The 21,261-nt window shown below is 41.2% G+C and overlaps 1 protein-coding gene across 1 annotated transcript in view; it reads left to right on the top strand.

Moving 5' to 3' along the window:
* LOC124550781 (potassium voltage-gated channel protein eag-like) overlaps positions 1–17,783 on the top strand; it is a 92,648-nt gene extending 74,865 nt beyond the window's left edge. The window contains exon 5 of the mRNA XM_047125505.1: positions 17,748–17,783. Within this exon, the coding sequence (XP_046981461.1) occupies positions 17,748–17,783 (36 nt within the window). The remainder of the gene's footprint in view (positions 1–17,747) is intronic.
* Positions 17,784–21,261: the final 3,478 nt, after the last annotated feature.

Here is a 21,261-nt window from a genome sequence, read left to right as displayed (position 1 = left end):
TTTAAATACTTAAAATGGCGACGTTTTCCTTGCTTGAACAGCGTGCAATCATTCGTTTTCTGAATTTGCGTGGTGTGAAACCAATTGAAATTCGTCGACAGTGGAAGGAGACACGTGGTGATGGGGTTATGGATGTGTAGAAAGTGCGTTCGTGGGTGCGACAGTTTAATGAAGGCAGAACATCGTGTGACGACAAACCGAAACAACCTTGGGCTCGCACGAGCCGGTCTGACAACACGATCGAGAAAGTGGAGAGAATTGTTTTGGGGGATCGCCGAATGACTGTTGAACAGATCGCCTCCAGAGTTGGCATTTCTCTGGGTTCTGTGCACACAATCCTGCATGACGACCTGAAAATGCGAAAAGTGTCATCCAAGTGGGTGCCACGAATGCTGACGGACGACCACACGGCTGCCCGTGTGGCATGTTGCCGAGCAATGTTGACGCGCAATGACAGCACGAATGGGACTTTCTTTTCGTCGGTTGTGACAATGGATGAGACGTGGATGCCATTTTTCAATCCAGAAAGAAAGCGCCAGCCAGCTCAATGGAAGCACACAGATTCACCGCCACCAAAAAATTTTAGGGTAACCGCCAGTGCTGAAAAAATGATGGTGTCCATGTTCTGGGACAGCGAGGGCGTAATCCTTACCCACTGCGTTCCAAAGGGCACTACGGTAACAGGTGCATCCTACGAAAATGTTTTGAAGAACAAATTCCTTCCTGCATTGCAACAAAAACGTCCGGGAAGGGCTGCGCGTGTGCTGTTTCACCGAGACAACGCACCCGCACATCCAGCTAACGTTACGCAACAGTTTCTTCGTGATAACAACTTTGAAGTGATTCCTCATGCTCCCTACTCACCTGACCTGGCTCCTAGTGACTTTTGGCTTTTTCCAACAATGAAAGACACTTTCTGTGGCCACACATTCACCAGCCGTGCTGTTATTGCCTCAGCGATTTTCCAGTGGCCAAAACAGACTCCTAAAGAAGCCTTCGCCGCTGCGATGGAATCATGGCGTCAGCGTTGTGAAAAATGTGTACGTCTGCAGGGCGATTACGTCGAGAAGTAACGCCAATTTCGTCGATTTCGGGTGAGTAGTTAATTTGAAAAAAAATCGGAGGCCTTAGAACTTGAATGCACCTCGTACATACTGCCTCCTATTGACATCGACGATAAGCTGGTATGAGGGTCATCCAATTTATTATAAGAACGGAAGCTGAAGTAATGAATTAAAATTTCTGCCGTGGCTGGCACTTGAAACTGAGTCTCCCGCTTATTAGGCAAATGTGTGTACCACCAGCACACAGTAGCACTCCGGCTAACACAGTTGCGTGGACTGCCCTACTCCAGTGCCCTCCCAACGCAAACTTCAGACCACGCCTCTACGGATGGCGTTGGGCGAGGCTAGTTCACGCAGCTGCGATAGCCACAATGCTACAAAACATCTGCCTATTGAGCAGGAGACCTGGTTTCAGTTCCCAGCAATGGCACGAATTTTGATTCATTTCTTCAGCTTCTGTCCTGGTCGAAGATACAGTAGAGACTCATACGTCTGCAGGAAACAGCAACTCCATCAGATCTATTACCTAGGACAGCGGTCACCAAACCTTTTAGTCCGCGGGCCACATTGACTCCTCCGCGAAGTCATAAGGGCCAAGAACTACCTAGTGGCATTAAACCACCATAGCACTCCATGATCACCGTAATGTAAGGCTAAAGGAAAGATGAAATCGCAAAAATCTAAGGTTGTGGGAATAGCTAGCACTGAAACGAACTACGATTTTTATGTAATTACATAATTTTGATTGGTGGACGTACCTGATCGAAATTCTGGCGTATTTTATTCTGGCGAATTTCACCGACAAAAAAATATGTCACTGCACACTCTTCACGAAAGCGTCCTGCAAAGTTAACGAAATCCCAAAATCATTGTTAGCAACGCTATTACTGCAAGACGTAGTAGAGGTAGAGTATGTCAACGCATTGTTATTTCAAGCGGCGCAACAATAGGTTTAGTTATGTAGTCTTATAGCGAGTAGCAGAGCCAATGTCACGGTGTATTGTTCACGATAGGCTTCGAAACTCAATTGTTGGGAGTATAGGTACCAACTCAAATATTTGGCGGGCCGGATACCGGGGATGTCCGGCCAGCTAACGCTGGCCGGTTTCGGCCAGCGGGCCGTACTTTGGAGACCCCTGACCTACGATTTTGGTCAAATGTTTGAGTGGAGCGGAATGTACGAGGGGTGGAACTTTAATAGTGGCAACTATTTATTTACAGCTAGTACAAAATACATACGTGTCTCACAGTTTTACTGACCTTCAAAGTAGTGACCAACATTGTGTATAACCCGTTGTCAGCGATGTGGAAGTCGTAGGATACTCTTAGCAGTGCCAGTTGTGTTGACAGTTCGAGGGGCGCGGTCTATTGCCCGACGTATTTGTAGCAGTTCTGAAGCGAATGCCGCGAAGTGTTCCTTTCAGTTTAGAAATCGAGCTGAACTCACGAGGGCTTAAGTCAGGGGAGTGCAGTAGGTGGTATAGCACTTAGCAGCCCCATCAGTCAAACAAATCAGTAACAGCTTGCACTGTACATGCTTGAGCATTGTCTTGCAAAATGATGGTCAGGTCATGCAGAAAGTCTCATCACTTCTGTCTCTGTGCTGTCCATTTTTGGAACGCAACCTACGACCAGCTTAGAGACAGAAGTGATGACACTTTCTGCAGGACGTGCCCATCATTTTGCAGGACAATGCTCAAGCACGTACAGTGCAAGCTGTTACTGATTTACTTACTTTTGAATACATTGTGGGAGTGAACAGTGATCAATGTGTTACAAATATTTACAATCAAAAACAGTCTTGATCACAATTTATTTATTACAGTGACCGGTTTCCACCACTACTGCGGTCATCTTCAGACCTACAAGTCGTATATAAAGCTTTAATTAGAGGGCTACATACATTAAAGAAAATATATAAAGTTATAAAGCTATAAAAGGATGAATTACCAATGAGTAAGAACCTCCTTCTGGTGTTAAATTGCTCCGGAATGATGTCATTACTAACCAATCGGTTGTAGGTCGAATAACAATGTAAAATTTCTTAGTTAAAAGAACAATCTCAAGAAAGGAAAATACACACACACACACACTAAACTTAGCTTGTTTAACAGTTATTGTCAATTAAGAAGTGTTAAAAATATTTAAACATATAGGATAAATGAACTTCGTTTTGACAGTACATGGGTTGCCCTCTCAAGGCCTGTTAGTGAACTATTTGGAACCACTGGCTGCCATGGTGAAATTGGACGCCGTTCCAAAGATGTGGCAGCAGACTTCTTTCCACTGAAGACTGCTGATCTCTTAACAGATCTACGTAGAGATTGGTAATGAAGAGGCTACGATGAGTCGGATAGCGAAGTACCGCCACCAGTCGGTCGCGGCGCTTATGTCGTTTTCACCTGGGAACGGCTGCTGTCGCATTGTCGTCCTGGAGGGAGGTCGGTCAGCGTGCTATTGGCTGACCTCTTCTCACAGCCTTCTCTTCCGCATCGTTCCCGACTGGCGTGCCAGCGCTAACTTTACGCCGTAACAAGATCCGGTTGAGCAAAAAGTATTTAATTGCTAGAAAGTGATCAGGTTAACTAAAAAAACTTCAAACACTTCTTAATACTGCCTAGTATTGACATCAGCGATTATCTGGTTTGGTGATCCTCCAACTTTCCAAGTGACAACTCTAACATTTTTCAGGAGAATGAAAAACCAATGTATCTCTGTTTTTACGAAACAAATTTGTGCCCAAAAAACTGAGAAGGTATTCTGATAACAAAAAAATTATTCTCCTCACAGCAATAATGAGATAAATTAGAAAATAAACGCCTTATTAAGAAAGTTTGAAGTGTCATACCAGGAAACTGGTTCTAAGTGCTAATCACAAAGTTTTTACAAGTTGATCCTTGCGGGGAAGAAAACGGCAACCAACCACTGTTAATAAGGCTGTTTATTAACGGAAACAGCGGCATTACCGGTTTCGAACCGAGAGGTTAATCTTCAGACGGCTATTCACGTTTATTTTTTTTTATTTCTATCAGTTTCTGGCTGTATTTTTTCCAATAACTAATATAAAAATCATCAAATGTAACATAAACGACAACCGGCATCTTGACATCAACCGACCTTCTAATACCTCTTAATAGTGCCTTCTACTGATATCAGCGATAAGCTGATCCTCCAACTACTGAAGAGTGGAAATAGATAACTTTCTAAGTGCCAAATGTAACAATTTTCAGGAGAATAGAAAAACAGTGTAACTCTGTTTTACAAATTCATGCCCAAAAAATTGAGAAGATATTCTGGTACCACAGAATTACTCTGCTCACACCATCACCGTAAAAAATATTAGAAAATAAATACCTTACTTACTGTGATCGTTTCATAGCTTCTGTTACTGCTAATAACTAGACACCAGTGCCTAAAAGCTGTAATTTGCACGCTAAAACGCTGAAGATGATCGTTATGTGATTGAAAATCGATTTTTCTGTTAATGAATCATCAAAGTTACGGCCAACGGTGACCTTCCTTCTAATTTTATTTATCCAATGGTCGTTGTGCACACAGCACTCTGAGTCGCCAGTCAATAAACTTATTAACAAAGTCCGAAGTGTCACATCAGGAAACTGGTACAAAGTACCAATCACAAAATTTTTAAAAGTTGATTTTGGAGGAGAAGAAAAAATCTCATAACCACGTTAATAATACTGTTTATTAACACAAACAGCGGCATTACCGGTTTCGAACCGACAGATTAATCTTCAGACGGCTGTTCGCGTATACACAGCATTTGTTGTTACTTACATTAGTTTCTGGCTGTCTTTTTTTTTTTTCAACAATTGATGTTATAATCATCACTTGAAACATAAACGTCAACAGGCATTTGAAGATGAAGCCCTCGGGTCGAAACGGGCAACCGCGCTATTTGTGTTAATAAAAAGAACTACAAACAGAGGTTGTTTTCTTCTTTGCAAGAATCAACATGTACTTTTTTACAAAACCACGCTCTCAAACAGTCAGTTTTCGAGTAAATAACAGAAGAAAGTTTTTGTTCCAAGTGATATTAACACTGAGGCATTATATTTTATTTGTGATAATAACGGCATAGAAATTTAGCATTGGTTTTCTAACCAATAGAACTGTAGTTAACAAAAACCAGTTCTTATATCTTTAAAATCTTGGAATTCCAGAGGGACGCGTAGCTTGGCACAAAGACCATGCGCCATCTAGTAAAGAATGTTTGAAAGACTTCATCTATGGTTTGGCACCTGGATGAAGTCTACGGACATCAAAGGAATACCGAGAACACGACAGCAACAGCAAACGCATTTTGGGGAAATATGGCACTTATAATGTTTTCCATTTCCACTCTTAGATTATAGTTTGGCCAAATGCTGTAGCGGAGCGAACTGTAGAGTCCCAAGAAACTATACAGAGGCTTTTTGTCCGAAGTTTCATAGCCAAACGAAGATTGGGAAACGGGCAAATGGAGTATCAAACTGTCCAGCATGAGGTTTAGTTTTGCAAATAAAGATTTATTTGCTTCAAAGTAATCAGAGCAATTAAGAAAAACTTAATTAGTGATTCGAGGGAAAATTTTTGTCCGAATTGTCCTAGACAAACTAAGGAGGCATCAAATTGACCAGCAATAGGTCCAGTTTAGAAAAAAAATTGTGAAAACAATCTGGGTAATTAAAAGGACTTATTAAGTGGTTTGCAGGAAAATTTTTGTTCGAATTTGCCTAACCAGACGAAGAAAGGTACATGGACAAATGGGGTACAAAATTGACCGGCGTGAGGTCTAGTTTAGCAGAAAAGTATTTAATTGCTTTAAGGGAATCAGAGTAATCAAGAAAAACTTAATGAGCAGTTTGAGAGAAAACTGAAATATTTTGCGAAGATCTGCTGTTCGTTGTATGAATGAAGTGTCTAAAAGATCATCTATTCACGGCTTAGCTATTTTGTGCGTAAAAAGTTACATTCGTGTAGACATTGTGCATTTCTTTCTTTCATGTTGAACAAGTAAAACAAGTATCAAATTACAACTTAAAATGAAACTTCTATGCCTACTCTTGATGTACTGGGTGATCAAAAAGTCAGTATAAATTTGAAAACTGAATAAATCACGGAATAATGTAGATAGAGAGGTACAAATTGACACACATGCTTGGAATAACATGGGGTTTTATTAGAACCAAAAAAATACAAACGTTCCAAAAATGTCCGACAGATAGCGCTTCATCTGATCAGAATAGCAATAATTAGCATAACAAAGTAAGACAAAGCAAAGATGATGTTCTTTACAGGAAATGCTCAATATGTCCACCATCATTCCTCAACAATAGCTCTAGTCGAGGAATAATGTTGTGAACAGCACTATAAAGCATGTCCGGAGTTATGGTGAGGCATAGGCGTCGCATGTTGTCTTTCAGCATCCCTAGAGATGTCGGTCGATCACGATACACTTGCGACTTCACGTAACCCCAAAGCCAATAATCGCACGGACTGATGTCTGGGGACCTGGGAGGCCAAGCATGACGAAAGTGGCGGCCGAGCACACGATCATCACCAAACGACGCGCGCAAGAGATCTTTCACGCGTCTAGCAATACTTTTTTTTTTTGTTCTAATAAAACGCCATGTCATTCCAAGCAAATGTGTCAATTTTCACCTCTCCATCTACATTATTCCGTGGTTTATTAAGTTTTCAAATTTATACTGACTTTCTGATCACCCAGTATATAGGCATACTCATAGTAATAATAGAATGCCAACAGACATTTAAATATATTATATTTCATGCTGTACGGACAGAACTTGAAAATTAAAAGAATGAAAAAAGAACGGTCACTATGAAAGTAAGAAATAAAAGAGAGGAACATTCGATACGCACACATTAAAATACGAGGTCTGTTCAAAAAATTTCGGAACTTTATCCACACAATTTTTCTAGGCATACCTTTTACTTATTGTGCATGGTCTCCTTCGCAATACTCTCCTCCACAATTGTTACACCGCTCAAAAACGCCGTTTCCACTTCCGGAAACAGTCTTCGCACGCCTCTTGCTGGATCGCGCGAAGCGCCGTCTGCGAATTTTCTTTTATCTCGTCTATCTTTGCAAATCTCCGTCCTTTCGTCCACCTGCTTAGCTGGGAGGTAACGTGCTCGCCTCCCATGCAAGCGGGCCCGAGTTCGATTCCCGGCCGGGTTGGAGATTTTCTTCGCTCAGGGACTGGGTGTTGTGTTGTCCTCATCATTATTTCATCCCGATCAACGGCACGCAAGTCGCCCAATGTGGTGTCGACTGAAATAACACTTGGCGGCCAAACTTCCCCGGATGGGGCCTCCCGGCCAGCGATGCCATACGCTCCTTTCCTTTATTTCGTCCTTTCAAAGGGGTTTTCAGCTTTGAAACAACAAAAATCCGCAGGGGGCAGGCCTGCAGGGTACGGCGGATAAGGCAGCACAGTGATTTCGTTTCCAGTATAATAGTCACGCGCTAACAGGGATGAATGTGCGGATGCATTATCGCGATGCAAGAGCTATAAATCGCCTCGCTAAATTTCAGACCGTTTTCTTCTCACGTTTTCTAGCAGGCGTCGCAACACGTCCCGGAAATACCGTCGATTAACAATTTGCTTGCCCTCGTGGTTTAATACAGACGCGTTACTCCTCTAGCTCTGTCATCTCGAAATTCGCAAACTGTGCTACACAACGTTCAACTCAATACAGCACTGAGCAATAATTAACGGGCCTACAATTATGAAGCTTCCGGCAGTTACACATCAAACACAGGCATGTGTAGGTATGCCTACCGCATTTCGCTCCAACACACAATTGTCGCGAAATTCCGATTGTTCTTGTACACTCCTGGAAATTGAAATAAGAACACCGTGAATTCATTGTCCCAGGAAGGGGAAACTGTATTGACACATTCCTGGGGTCAGATACATCACATGATCACACTGACAGAACCACAGGCACATAGACACAGGCAACAGAGCATGCACAATGTCGGCACTAGTACAGTGTATATCCACCTTTCGCAGCAATGCAGGCTGCTATTCTCCCATGGAGACGATCGTAGAGATGCTGGATGTAGTCCTGTGGAACGGCTTGCCATGCCATTTCCACCTGGCGCCTCAGTTGCACCAGCGTTCGTGCTGGACGTGCAGACCGCGTGAGACGACGCTTCATCCAGTCCCAAACATGCTCAGTGGGGGACAGATCCGGAGATCTTGCTGGCCAGGGTAGTTGACTTACACCTTCTAGAGCACGTTGGGTGGCACGGGATACATGCGGACGTGCATTGTCCTGTTGGAACAGCAAGTTCCCTTGCCGGTCTAGGAATGGTAGAACGATGGGTTCGATGACGGTTTGGATGTACCGTGCACTATTCAGTGTCCCCTCGACGATCACCAGTGGTGTACGGCCAGTGTAGGAGATCGCTCCCCACACCATGATGCCGGGTGTTGGCCCTGTGTGCCTCGGTCGTATGCAGTCCTGATTGTGGCGCTCACCTGCACGGCGCCAAACACGCATACGACCATCATTGGCACCAAGGCAGAAGCGACTCTCATCGCTGACGACGACACGTCTCCATTCGTCCCTCCATTCACGCCTGTCGCGACACCACTGGAGGCGGGCTGCACGATGTTGGGGCGTGAGCGGAAGACGGCCTAACGGTGTGCGGGACCGTAGCCCAGCTTCATGGAGACGGTTGCGAATGGTCCTCGCCGATACCCCAGGAGCAACAGTGTCCCTAATTTGCTGGGAAGTGGCGGTGCGGTCCCCTACGGCACTGCGTAGGATCCTACGGTCTTGGCGTGCATCCGTGCGTCGCTGCGGTCCGGTCCCAGGTCGACGGGCACGTGCACCTTCCGCCGACCACTGGCGACAACATCGATGTACTGTGGAGACCTCACGCCCCACGTGTTGAGCAATTCGGCGGTACGTCCACCCGGCCTCCCGCATGCCCACTATACGCCCTCGCTCAAAGTCCGTCAACTGCACATACGGTTCACGTCCACGCTGTCGCGGCATGCTACCAATGTTAAAGACTGCGATGGAGCTCCGTATGCCACGGCAAACTGGCAGACACTGACGGCGGCGGTGAACAAATGCTGCGCAGCTAGCGCCATTCGACGGCCAACACCGCGGTTCCTGGTGTGTCCGCTGTGCCGTGCGTGTGATCATTGCTTGTACAGCCCTCTCGCAGTGTCCCGAGCAAGTATGGTGGGTCTGACACACCGGTGTCAATGTGTTCTTTTTTCCATTTCCAGGAGTGTATTTACATCTAATATCAAATAGTAAGTTTGTTGCTGAAGTTGCATCGTCAGCTGCTACCAGTAGATCTGAAAGTAGAAATATACACAGATAGAAAAGATTTATAAATCTGTAACCTTCAATACTATATCTATTCAGAAGGTGTCGAGCTGTGGCCACTGTGAAAGTCTGTCAATGTTATTAAACGGCCAACACACAAAATCGGGTCACTGCATGAATGTTTGAACTTAAGTACATCTGTTGCTTGAGCTCCAGAAAGGGGATCTTTGGATCTCATTGGTAACGGTGTAATCGTTCATGGTGGCACACTCGTGCCGCAGTGGTGGCTGCAGGAAACACGATAGCCTAACTGGCTACACGCATACTTGAAGTTGTGGTCGACCAGATAGCGGCCCATACTGTAGTCTGGAAAGAATTATGCTAAAATTTCCTCACTAGTTTGTGACTGAGTATCTGGATGAAACACTAAATTACTTTCCAGTATAATACTGAGGTCATAACATACAGCTAATGTTACAAACCACCACCTACATCTACATCTATCATTGTAAAAGACGGATACAGCTAGTGCAAATCCTGGTAGGGTTAGAAATCTGTACCACTGAGATGAGAGTGGTTGATGCACGTTTGTAGCATTCTATCCCAAGCATGTCTCATGAAGAAGGGTCAACACAATGGCTACGTAACCTGAAAAGGTGTAATACTTCCCCATTGTTACTAATACCATACTCATTCTCTCCCCTGTATAGATGACCACGAATGACGGTGCTGTAGTGGCTGTTGACGCGTAGGAATCTCAGTAATCCTCTCAGTGTTATTTGAGATGAATGGGCTATATATGTCTTCATGAAATTCCTTTCTCTGTCTTTATGGTAAACAACACAAATACAATGCTGCACTCAGCACACAGTTTAATATTTTCTATGCTCAACAGATGAATTTCAGTCACAACACACACACACACACACACACACACACACACACACACACACACACACACGTTTTCTGACAATAATTTGAGCTCTTAGTCTTGCAGACGATTAATGAGAAAATTCTGAAAACCATGTTTTTAGCATGTGAGATATTCTATCTGTAGTAACCAAAATGAAGCAGAAGGTAATCAAAAGCAAACATATTATTGGTCTTGTGATGTAATAAAGTTCTTTAAATTCATTCTGCGTACATTTCATGTACAGTGAAGTATGATGGGCTGCAGCAAATGATTTTTCATGTTAAAACCCATTATTGTTCTAGATGAGAGCTTTAACTACTATATTTATGTATAAATATCTTACAGTAATGCACCTGTGTGACATTGTTGACAACAACTACCAACAGGAGCACATCTTTCCAGTGTCAAGACAAAACTACAGTAAGTGCTGTGTAAGGGAATTTAAAACCTCTGCTTCTGTACTGTAAACATTAGTACCATTGCACAACTAAAGACAACAAATGTCAAAAGTTATTGATAGTGAACATTAATAATCAATAGTGAGGTAGCATTAGTTCCTTTCCTCTGCTTTTTTTGACTATTGGAGGTTTTTGTTAAATTCTGAATGTAGTCCCATCATCTCACTGTTAAAAAACAGAGGGACAGAGTTAATGCTACTTCACCCACTAGTTATTAATTTTCACCATTGATAACTTCTAACATTGGTCATATTTAGTTGTGTGATGACACTAGTGATTGTGTTTTCTAGAATTGCTCTGCAAACTGAGGTTCTAAATTCCCTCGCACAGCAAATTACTTGTTGCAATTTCGTCTTGAAAATGACAGGGTGTGCCTCTTTCAAAATATCGGCAGTTGTCGACAGTGTTACCCAGCTGCATTGCCGTAAGTTATTTTAACACTGTACATGCCGGGAGAATTTTGGATCTAGCTACATTTATAATAAAAAATGTATGTTTGAAAATGGAACATTTTCCAGGCTTGTGGGGACAGAAAGAATCCTGTCATGAATGAACTGACACTTTAATTGGACTACTGTGCTGTCATTGACTGTCATCCATATTTGCTTTTTATATTTCATATTCTATTTGATTTTGTACAAATAAAATTATGATGTCACTGTTCCTTTACATTAGAAATTTTTATCTTTTTAATTGCAGTAACTTATATACTAGCTGTTCAATTGAAACAGCCATTTTAATACTTCACTCTTCTTCTGTCAGATGTACGGAACATCTTGCACAAGCTCATATAGACGACAAATAGAAATAGGCCTTCATATAGAAGTATCACTCAGTCTCTTTCTAACATTCTTTAGCTCAGTTTCATATTAGACTTACTTAGCACTAGTTCTCAATTAGAGCTGCTAGCACGCAAATGGTTTTTATCTTCCACTTCCACCATTTAGAGGAGCAGAATCAAAGGAGAAGAATTTTTAATATACGGGTGCAGAGTTATGCAATTTTTATTAGATTCTAGAAAGTAAGAGACCATGCTGTTGCGATTTATTTGCTTACAAGAAAGTATCAAGTGCTACTTGGTAAGACATTGGCTCAAACAGCATTACATACTATACACATAATATGGTGTTGAATGTGTACGCATTTTGTAATAATTCCTTTGATGACTGAGAGAAAGTACACTCACGATCCAAAATTTTATGATTACTGCCCACCAAGAGCTTGAATCTGCCCGGTGTCACGGCAAGAAAAGTGTTTAATTGGAGCAAAGATGAACAGGGGATCATTCTATCAACAATAAGGACCATACATTGGGAAATCCACTGGTGCAACCAACTTTGAAAGAGGGAAGGGTGTTATGGCCCTGTGCTTGGGAACGAGTATCTCAGAAATAGTGAAGCTGATTGGCTGTTCGTATAGTGCTGTTATGATCATCTACAGAATTTGGTTGAAGGACAGTGAAACTATGAGTGGGAAATAAGTGCTGGACTCATCACATAATATGAAAACTGGAGGCTAGCCTACATTGCAGCATATGAGGCATGTCCAGAAAGCAAGTACCATTTAAAAATAATAAAAACCTCATAAAACACGTTTTTTACCAGAAAGAGCATTTCTTAAACAATTTTTGTACTTACTGCAGCTGCCACCATTTGTCATAGAGGGATAGCTACTTTTCTATGCCCTCTTCATAGAAAGATGCTGCCAGTGAAGACAACCACTGCTGAACACCGTTTTTGGCACTGTTATCACTGTCATAGTGTCTTAATCCAAAATCACCTTTCAGGTTGAAGAACAAGTGGTAATCACAAGGTGTGAGATTGAGGCTGTACAGCAGGTGAATGGACTGTTCCCAACCAAATTGTGGAATAAGGTTTTGAATGACACCAGGATAATGGGGACGTGTATTATCATTAGTGCCTTCTCTCCATCAATGTTATTTTGATTCTGAAATGACTTGACAAAACCAAGTTTCGTCACTGCTCTCAATTCTGTTTAAGAATTTAAAGCAGTTCTAAGTCACTTTATTTTGCAGACATACATAAACATCTATGGAAGCCAATGGGAACACAATTTTCAGAAATGTGAGTGACTTGTGATTATGTCTTGCAAAACAGTTTTTGAAATTTGTGGAAACTCATCATCAAGCATCCTTATTGCAAACTGTCTGTTTTGAAGATGAAGTGCTGCAGTGACGATAGAATGAAATGGTACTTACTTTCTGGACAAGCCTCATAGGATAGGGGGAATCTGTATTAGCAAACAACGCTGATGAAGATGTGTTGATTCTATGGCATTGTCAATTATGACCGTATTTACCATGGAATAGCTGAGGCTGGACAGTGGTTCATTGGAAATGTGCAACTTGATTGGATTAATCACATTTCTTGTTACACCAACTTACCTTCTGGAGGCAAAATTCTAAAGACTGCTGATAGACACATATAAGAATAGAGACTTAGGTATCAGACCTGTCAGTGCCACCCTCTATGAGGGAAGAATATTGTTGCAGTCAAAACAGAGAAAAGCTGTGAACGTCAATTGATGACATGGCAAACAGTTGTTCAGGAAAGACTGCAAAGTGATCAACATTCTACAAGAAATGGAACATTCAGAATTGGCTGGGTAAAAGAGCCATTACAGGGGGAATAACAGGAAAGCACACATAGTGGTTAATGTTACCTTTTCCTGCAGCTTTGTTTATCAAATTCTTAACTTATGAAAGTAAATTTATAGTATGTCAAAACATTATTTCGTAAAAAGTGTAGAAGTCCTGTTTGTTATAAAATAAAAATGATTCACTACCACATACACATACTTGGAATTGATACTATGTAGTTCAGTGAATCCAGTAGCATGGTCTCATTAGTTAGATGTAGAAATATCTGTGATTCACTATAGGTGCAGTAAAAATTAGTTTTGCAGTATTTTGCATACATATATTACCAATAGGTGTAAATTACTTTAGTGAACTGGATAGAGTGAAACATTTGTCTAGAGAATACTTTTGCATGACTCTGTTCATTCATCTTTCTTAGTATACTGCTTCGCTATAGGAGTTTTAGCTTCCATGTCAAGGAATTGTTCATATGAAGACCTGTAAATCAGTCACAAATTACCATTCCCAATGGTTTCTTACCACATTGATAATTATCCTACTTACAGTTGATTTTATGGTGAAACAGTGACCACTGAAACACATTTCCCACCCTCAAATTACAGCTGCGGAACCACTACCGAAAGTGGAGAATATATGATCTAGAGATCACACAATTCACGTCTTCCATTATTATCAGTTTTCTAAAATGAAGGGTGTGTGAAGATCACATTACTATCTCTTCTTCTCACAGAACTTCTGAAGAGGCAAGAAAAATGTAAAGAATCTTAATTGCACTATTTGTTTACAGGAAGCTACAGGAAGAATAATTATCACATTATAGCAACTCTAAAATGTCTTCCGTCTTACCAGTACCACAGAGGTTAATTGGTAAACTAAGGATATTACGTGAACCCATCATTAATTAATTCTGATGAGACCTTACCCCGTGGCTGCAAATTTGACTACTTTGCAACTCCCATACATTCTGAACATACAGTATGACTGTGGAGATGGAAATTCATGAAATTTCTATGTTTTCATCGAAGACGCAGATCTGCAGACTTTCGCTGTTCTGGCTGTTCAAGCATACTGTACAGCACGATGGCCAATAATTCTCATAAGGATAGAATTTATATAGTTGAAAATCCTATAGCATCCAAATAATATGTTAATGTCTTCTGTACCACTCCAATTTCATTGTCATCAAGGTATTTATAAAGACATTTTCATATAAGACAGGATCCAACTCACTTTTGCATTCACATTCTGGTTCAGTGTAATCTATACTTCATTCCTTCTCAAGAGTTTTATTTACACTGGGAGGAAGTGAGACAGGCTGATTAAGTGTGTCTGGAGAGGGCTGGGAGGTGGGGGGGGGGGGGGGGGGTGTCGGTTTAGCTTTTCGGTAACACTGGCATTATATTTAATTTGTTACTACCTAGGAAAAAAATTTAAAAATTTTATGCTTCCATTTGAATAGCCCTCTGTATTATGAGCATTAACTAACATTGACTTCTCACGTACATGTATGTATATCATGATGTTCCATAATTAGAAGTTTATGGATAGCATAGGAGTTAACAGTGTATGACTTCATTGTAACTGTACACAAGTTGTTTCTAAACATTTGTACAAAATGATTGGTAAGGATAAATCCAAGAATCAAAACAATGCAAAATGTTCCTGTGAAAAAAAAATTGTAGTATCAAACAATGGACAATCCAGGATGGAATATAACAATACGAGAGAAGGAAAGTTGCTACTCACCATATAGCAGAGGTGCTGAGTCGTGATAGGCACAATAAATTGATTCACACAATTGTAGCTTTAGGCTATTGAACCCTTCAATAGCCGAAAGGTATAATTGTGTGAATCTTTTTATTGTGCCTATCGTGACTCGGCACCTCCACTATATGGTGAGTAGCAACTTTCCTTCTCTCGTATCGTTATAAAAAAATGTAGTGTGAATTATTATTACAGAATCTAGTAGTGAACTACAATTCTTTCGCAAAATATAACACCACATATTCTTGGTTCATCATTCTGCTCACCAACAGAGTGACATTCAGAAAATTTACAAATGTGTGGATGCTAATGTGCTTGATATGATCACAATCAAACAATATGATATTAAGGTTCCTATTGTCAGCACCAATTTAGGCTCCATTGTGTGCTGCTGTATTATTCACTGTGATCCAATCATCCCATGTACATTATATTGATGACTGAATGAACCAATGTATGTACTTGTACATTTCCTGTACTACCAGCTAATATGCAATTATCAGTTCATTACCACATTTGGTTTGCACACTACTGGGCCCCAGTACACTTATGTCTGTAAATATGCTGGTTTCTGTGTGACATCTACCTAAGCTATTGAATGGATCATTGAGGATCAAAACTCTGGTTTTTGTGATCTTCTGACCATAGTCTGCTAAAGATTGATCACTCTGGCTGACAACTACAATTAAATACATGTTGTACCATAAGCCCATATATCTTTGTCTGACTGTGTCAGTACGTTTTTAGGTTTCACCAAAAAAGAAGATTCAGATTTTGCATCGAAATTCTGAGTGAAAAGATATTAATGATACAAACTGCTGATGACATTGCAATTACTGGATCTGTTGAATGGGATGAACAGTCTACTGTGCACAGAATATTGATTGCGTCAACCAAAGAAAGACAAAAGCACAGGGTAGTACTGAAAATGAGATTTGTAATAAACTTAGCATTAAATGTTAAGGATCTCGCTCAGCAAAGAGAAGGAATTCTACTACCTTTCAGATGAAATAGCACATGAAGGATGGAACAAGGTAGATATATGAAGCAGAGTAGGGTGGGATTACTAACCAAAAGAAGTCGGATAGTATCAAACATTCATGCAATTTGGTAAAGAAATTCATGATAGTGTATGCCTGAAACAAGGCATTAGATGTAAGTGAATCATGCATGATGGGAAGATCATAAAAGAAAGGAATTATAGTATTTGACATCTATTTTACAGGCCAATGCTGAAAATTATGTGGACTGAGAAGGTAAGAAATAAGAATCTTCTTCTCAAAATCAGGAAGAAAGAAATATGTGGAAACATTAACTAGAAAAATAGTTCAATGAAAAGATATGAGGTAAGATGTCAGGGAATGACTTCCATGCTATTAGAGAGCAAGAATTTCAGAGGAATACTGAGATAGAATGTGTACAGAATAACAGATGATGATGATGAGCATGAGATCTATTCTGAGAGGAAACTGTGGTGAGCAATATCAAACCCATAAGAAGATTGATGACAGAAAAGAACCATTCCTGCTCATGGAGGGACATTTAGAGAATCTCCTGTGATGTGGCAAAAGCACGTCGTTTAAGTGTAATGATGTATTGTATTGCAACATACTGTAGGGCATATGTTCATAGGGTATTTTATATTGTTTTGATTGTAGGAACATGTGTTTATATTTCTCAGTTCATGGGATGTTAGCCATTTTAGAGTTTTACACATCATTTGGGTAGAGGGAAACATTCCACGTGGGAAAAATATATCTAAAAACAAAGATGATGTGACTTACCAAACGAAAGCGCTTGCAGGTCGATAGACACACAAACAAACACAAACATACACACAAAATTCAAGCTTTCGCAACCAACGGTTACTTCGCCAGGAACGAGGGAAGGAGAGGGAAAGACGAAAGGATGTGGGTTTTAAGCGAGAGGGTAAGGAGTCATTCCAATCCTGGGAACGGAAAGACCCAACTTAGGGGGAAAAAAGGACATACGAAAGCGCTGGCAGGTCGACCTGCCAGCGCTTTCGTATGGTAAGTCACATCATCTTTGTTTTTAAATATATTTTTCCTGCGTGGAATGTTTCCTTCCTGGAAATTCATTTTCTTTCACATACTGTCATACTTAAAGAAACTGTAGACCAGTAAATATGTTGAGTACGCTAAAGCAATTACGGCAGCTATTGGTGGCTCTCATGAATACCTTCCACAATCCCTCCTCAGGCATGGAATCTGCTAACTCAGAAACTGTTGGAGAAAAGACATTAAACACACAAAAAATTTTTCTCCCTCTGGCAGTGATGGAATGTGTTATTATACTCAATATACATTAATTTTCAATGTGGTCTTCTTTTTTGATTTAGTAGATTCCACACTGAAAGAGTGGGTGTGGAAAGTCTGCAAAAGAGCCAGCTATGCCTGTAATAACTTCTTAAGTAGACTCACCATCTTTACTGGTTGGAAATGTTCATACATGTGGGAACGTGTGAGAGTCACAGGTGGCAAATAAATTGAATAGGCTGAATATTCCAACAGTTTACACCATACATCCCTCATCTTTCCATTAAATAATGAATATTTTTGGCAGGTACATTCCCTCATCTCTTTTTGTTACAGCACTACAAAGAAAAGAACAGTCAGTTATTTGCCTGATGTTTTCTTTTTTGTATGTGTATGTCATCTACAGTAGTAAAATGGTGTATAAAATCAGGTGGATCTATTTTAAAATTCTTCAAACGATGTAAGGGTGTTACTGTTCACATTTAGTTTTGAATAACATCAAAGGGATACCATATGCCACTTACACAAAGCTTTCTCATCATATCTTTCATATTAAATATATTATACTTTTTCATACAAATTTAAACACCAATGTTGAAACACTATACTGTACCATAGTTCAACATTTTTATCTGTGGTTACAATTTTTTGGACATTCTTCAGTAGGGATATAGTCCTATTTAAATGTATCCACACATTTGTTAAAAGTTGTAAATGATGGAGTACATATCTTGTTAATCTATGTTAATATGTGGTAATTTTTTGCTGACAATAAGATATTTCAAGCAAAGCAAAAATTGTGCAGACAATGTATTCCAGCATACACATCTTTAAGAAACATACAAACATCACTATTTTAAAAAGCTAAATACACATAACTTTTGACTTGCGTCTTTGTGCAACATGTAGCAACATATCAGCAACATAATATCATTGATTACTTTATCATCTCTTTGTTAGACTGAGAAACCTAATCCTTTCTCTAATAATCCATATTACTTGTAACTGAGAACTACATCAGAAATTTCTGCAACAGTCCTTTTGTTGTGTTACTGCCTGTTCTGAGTTTATTAGTTACTATGTGATAGTGCTGTTACATAAAATAAGCATAAGGTAATCACTTACCTCTAGTGGACTGATGTGCAACATCCATAAATATGTTGACTGTTGTCTGGACAGATAGAGGTAGAGAGAGAGTATCGAAGGATACACAAGACAAGGACATGGTAGCAGGGTAGTGTATGATTCAGGGATTTTGGCAGATGATGCAGCAGCTGTACAGGACAAAAGTAGTTCAGAGGATAGAGAATGTAAGGGTAGAGAGAGGGTATAGGGAGGGAGGAAGGCAATGATGAAGAGGGAAACAGGGGTGGGAGAGAGTTGGAAAAATGGGGAGAGAGAGAGGGAGAGAGAGAGAGAGCCTACTTCAGGAGGAGTGAGGAAGAGTGATGGAAGAAGGCATTACATGATATGGATTGGAAAGGAATAGTGTGTAGTGTGGAGAGAAGAGAGAAGGGAAAAGGTAAGTTGTGGCAGTGGGAAACAGATTATTGAAGATTTAGGCCAGGGGGATTGTGAGAGCACAGCATACACTGGAGAAACAATTCCCACCTTAGCATAAGGGGTGTTCAAAATGAAACGAGCCAGAGGCATAATTACAGAAACCAGTTCCTGAATGTTAGAAGTATTGACCCTGGCTGGTGGGACACTTGTCCCACCGTGACACAAGGAGGTGAATAACTGTCTCATAAAATTCCTGGGGCTGTGATGTTAACCAGTTCTGCACATACAGCTGGATGTCATTGTCTAAGGTGAATGGTTTGCCCCTCAGAGGCTTCTTAAGGGGACCAGAAATGGCATAATCAGAGGTCTGGACTGTATGGAGGGTGGCTGAGAACCTCCCATTTTTTTGCAGGAGTGCCATGACTGTGTTGGCCATATGAGGCTTTGCATTGTCGTGGAGCAGAATGACCTCCCGGGTGAGATTGCCTGGTCGTTTTGATTTAATCGCTTGGCAAAGAGTGGTCAAAGTTTGTGAGTAACACTGGACATTCACTGTTGTCCCATGCTGCAAGAAGTGAATCAGAAGGGGCCCATCTTGGTCAAAGAATACCCTTTCCTGCACTTGTATGGATGGCCTTGGCTTTTTTGGTGGTGGTGATCTCGGATGCTTCCACTGGAGACTTTGTCGTTTTGATGCTGGTTCAAAGTGATGACACCATGGCTTATCTCCAGCCACCACTCATGCCAGGAATGCATTCTCTTCCTGAGCATATCACTGCAGATCAGCAGTGGGTCATTTGACATGCTTTGTGGTGTTGTTGGAGATTGTGAGGCACCAACTGGGCACACACTTTGTGCACATGCAGTCATTCCTTCACAATGTGAACACTTCCAGTGCTCAGTCCAACCACGGTGGCTGCGGCTTTCGCTGTCACTCGGCAGTCCTGGGTAATGAGTGCATCCACCAGCTAGATGATGTCATTGGTAATACAGTTTGGGGCCCCAGACTGTGCATCATCAGCTAACAACACCCATCCTTCCCTGAAGCACTTGTGCCATGCCTTGACCCTTGCAAGGGACATGCAATGTTCGCTGTACACTTGTGACATTCGTCAATGAATGTCCATTCCTCCTACTCCTTCCGCTTCTGTTGATGCCTCCGTGCCACTGTTTGCAATGTGACTGGCAGTGTTGTATGACTGATGCATGCTGCTGCTAGATCTGTATAGTCACATGACGTGCACACATGCACTCTAGCAATGGGCTGTGAACCTCCAAGCTCTGGTTGGAACCACACCTCTTTACACATGCCACGGTATTACCCTCCTGTCACCGCTTTGTGCATTCCAGACTCCAACTTGTTTCTTTCTGAATGCTTGTAATAATTCAGAGAAACTTTGCGCTAGAAGATGATACTGAAATGGCTCTTATATTAAACCAGCTGTTGAACAAATTAGTGTTGTGCCACACAGAATTTTTGGCAATTCAATGGGCAAGTTTGCAGTTTGAAAAGTTTGACAGTGGCCATTTGTGCAAACGGACAGTTGGTTACTTGTCATGCCCATAGGAAATGCTGTAGAGTAACTACAGCGTAGTTGATACACTGGGTGGTTACCGTGTAATTAAACTTGCCCTATTTAATATGTTATAACAAGAAAACTAATTAACATACAAGTACCAAATGTGGTATCATTAATGTACAGAGTACGGGGTGCATGATTTCCATGTGTCACACTGCCACCGTCCAGTTCCAACTATGGCCACCAGATGTCTTAATCATTCATTGTAATTCATAGTCTCTCACATCTGACCAGTTGCACTGCACTCGTTGACATGTCAACATGAGCTTGGACAAAAGGAGTAGGGTATTATTGGTGAAGTTCTATTACCAAAACAACAGTGATGCTACAGCTGCACTTCAAGAATACCACTGGCTGAAAGGATTACAGAAGGGTCCTCTTCCTCCACTTGCTGTGCAGTGCATGATGAAGTTGCTATGGCAGACAATGCTGCATGCAATTTCCAATTGTCAGGCAGCACACATGGTGTGTCAGGACAGCTGAACATCTTGTGGTACACTGCACAGAAGCTACTTCAAACTATTCTCAAATGGTACTGTACAGGATCCATATCGTACAGCAGCTTGCACCACAGGACAAACAATGACAGGTTGACTTTGCTCTCCACTTTCTGACAAGGGCTGGCCCTGGACCATCCTTTGGACAGACGAAGCTCATTTTTCTCTGACAACCGAATTGCCAAGTGTGGGGATCCTCACCTCCAGTCACTGTGCATGAAGTTTCTCTGTGTGGTGAATGTTTCACTGCTATGTTCATCATTAGCCCAT

The sequence above is a fragment of the Schistocerca americana genome, chromosome 9 (genome assembly GCF_021461395.2).
Source record: "Schistocerca americana isolate TAMUIC-IGC-003095 chromosome 9, iqSchAmer2.1, whole genome shotgun sequence".
Classification (NCBI taxonomy): Eukaryota; Metazoa; Arthropoda; class Insecta; order Orthoptera; family Acrididae; genus Schistocerca; species Schistocerca americana.
This window is presented reverse-complemented; position numbering and strand designations above follow the sequence as displayed.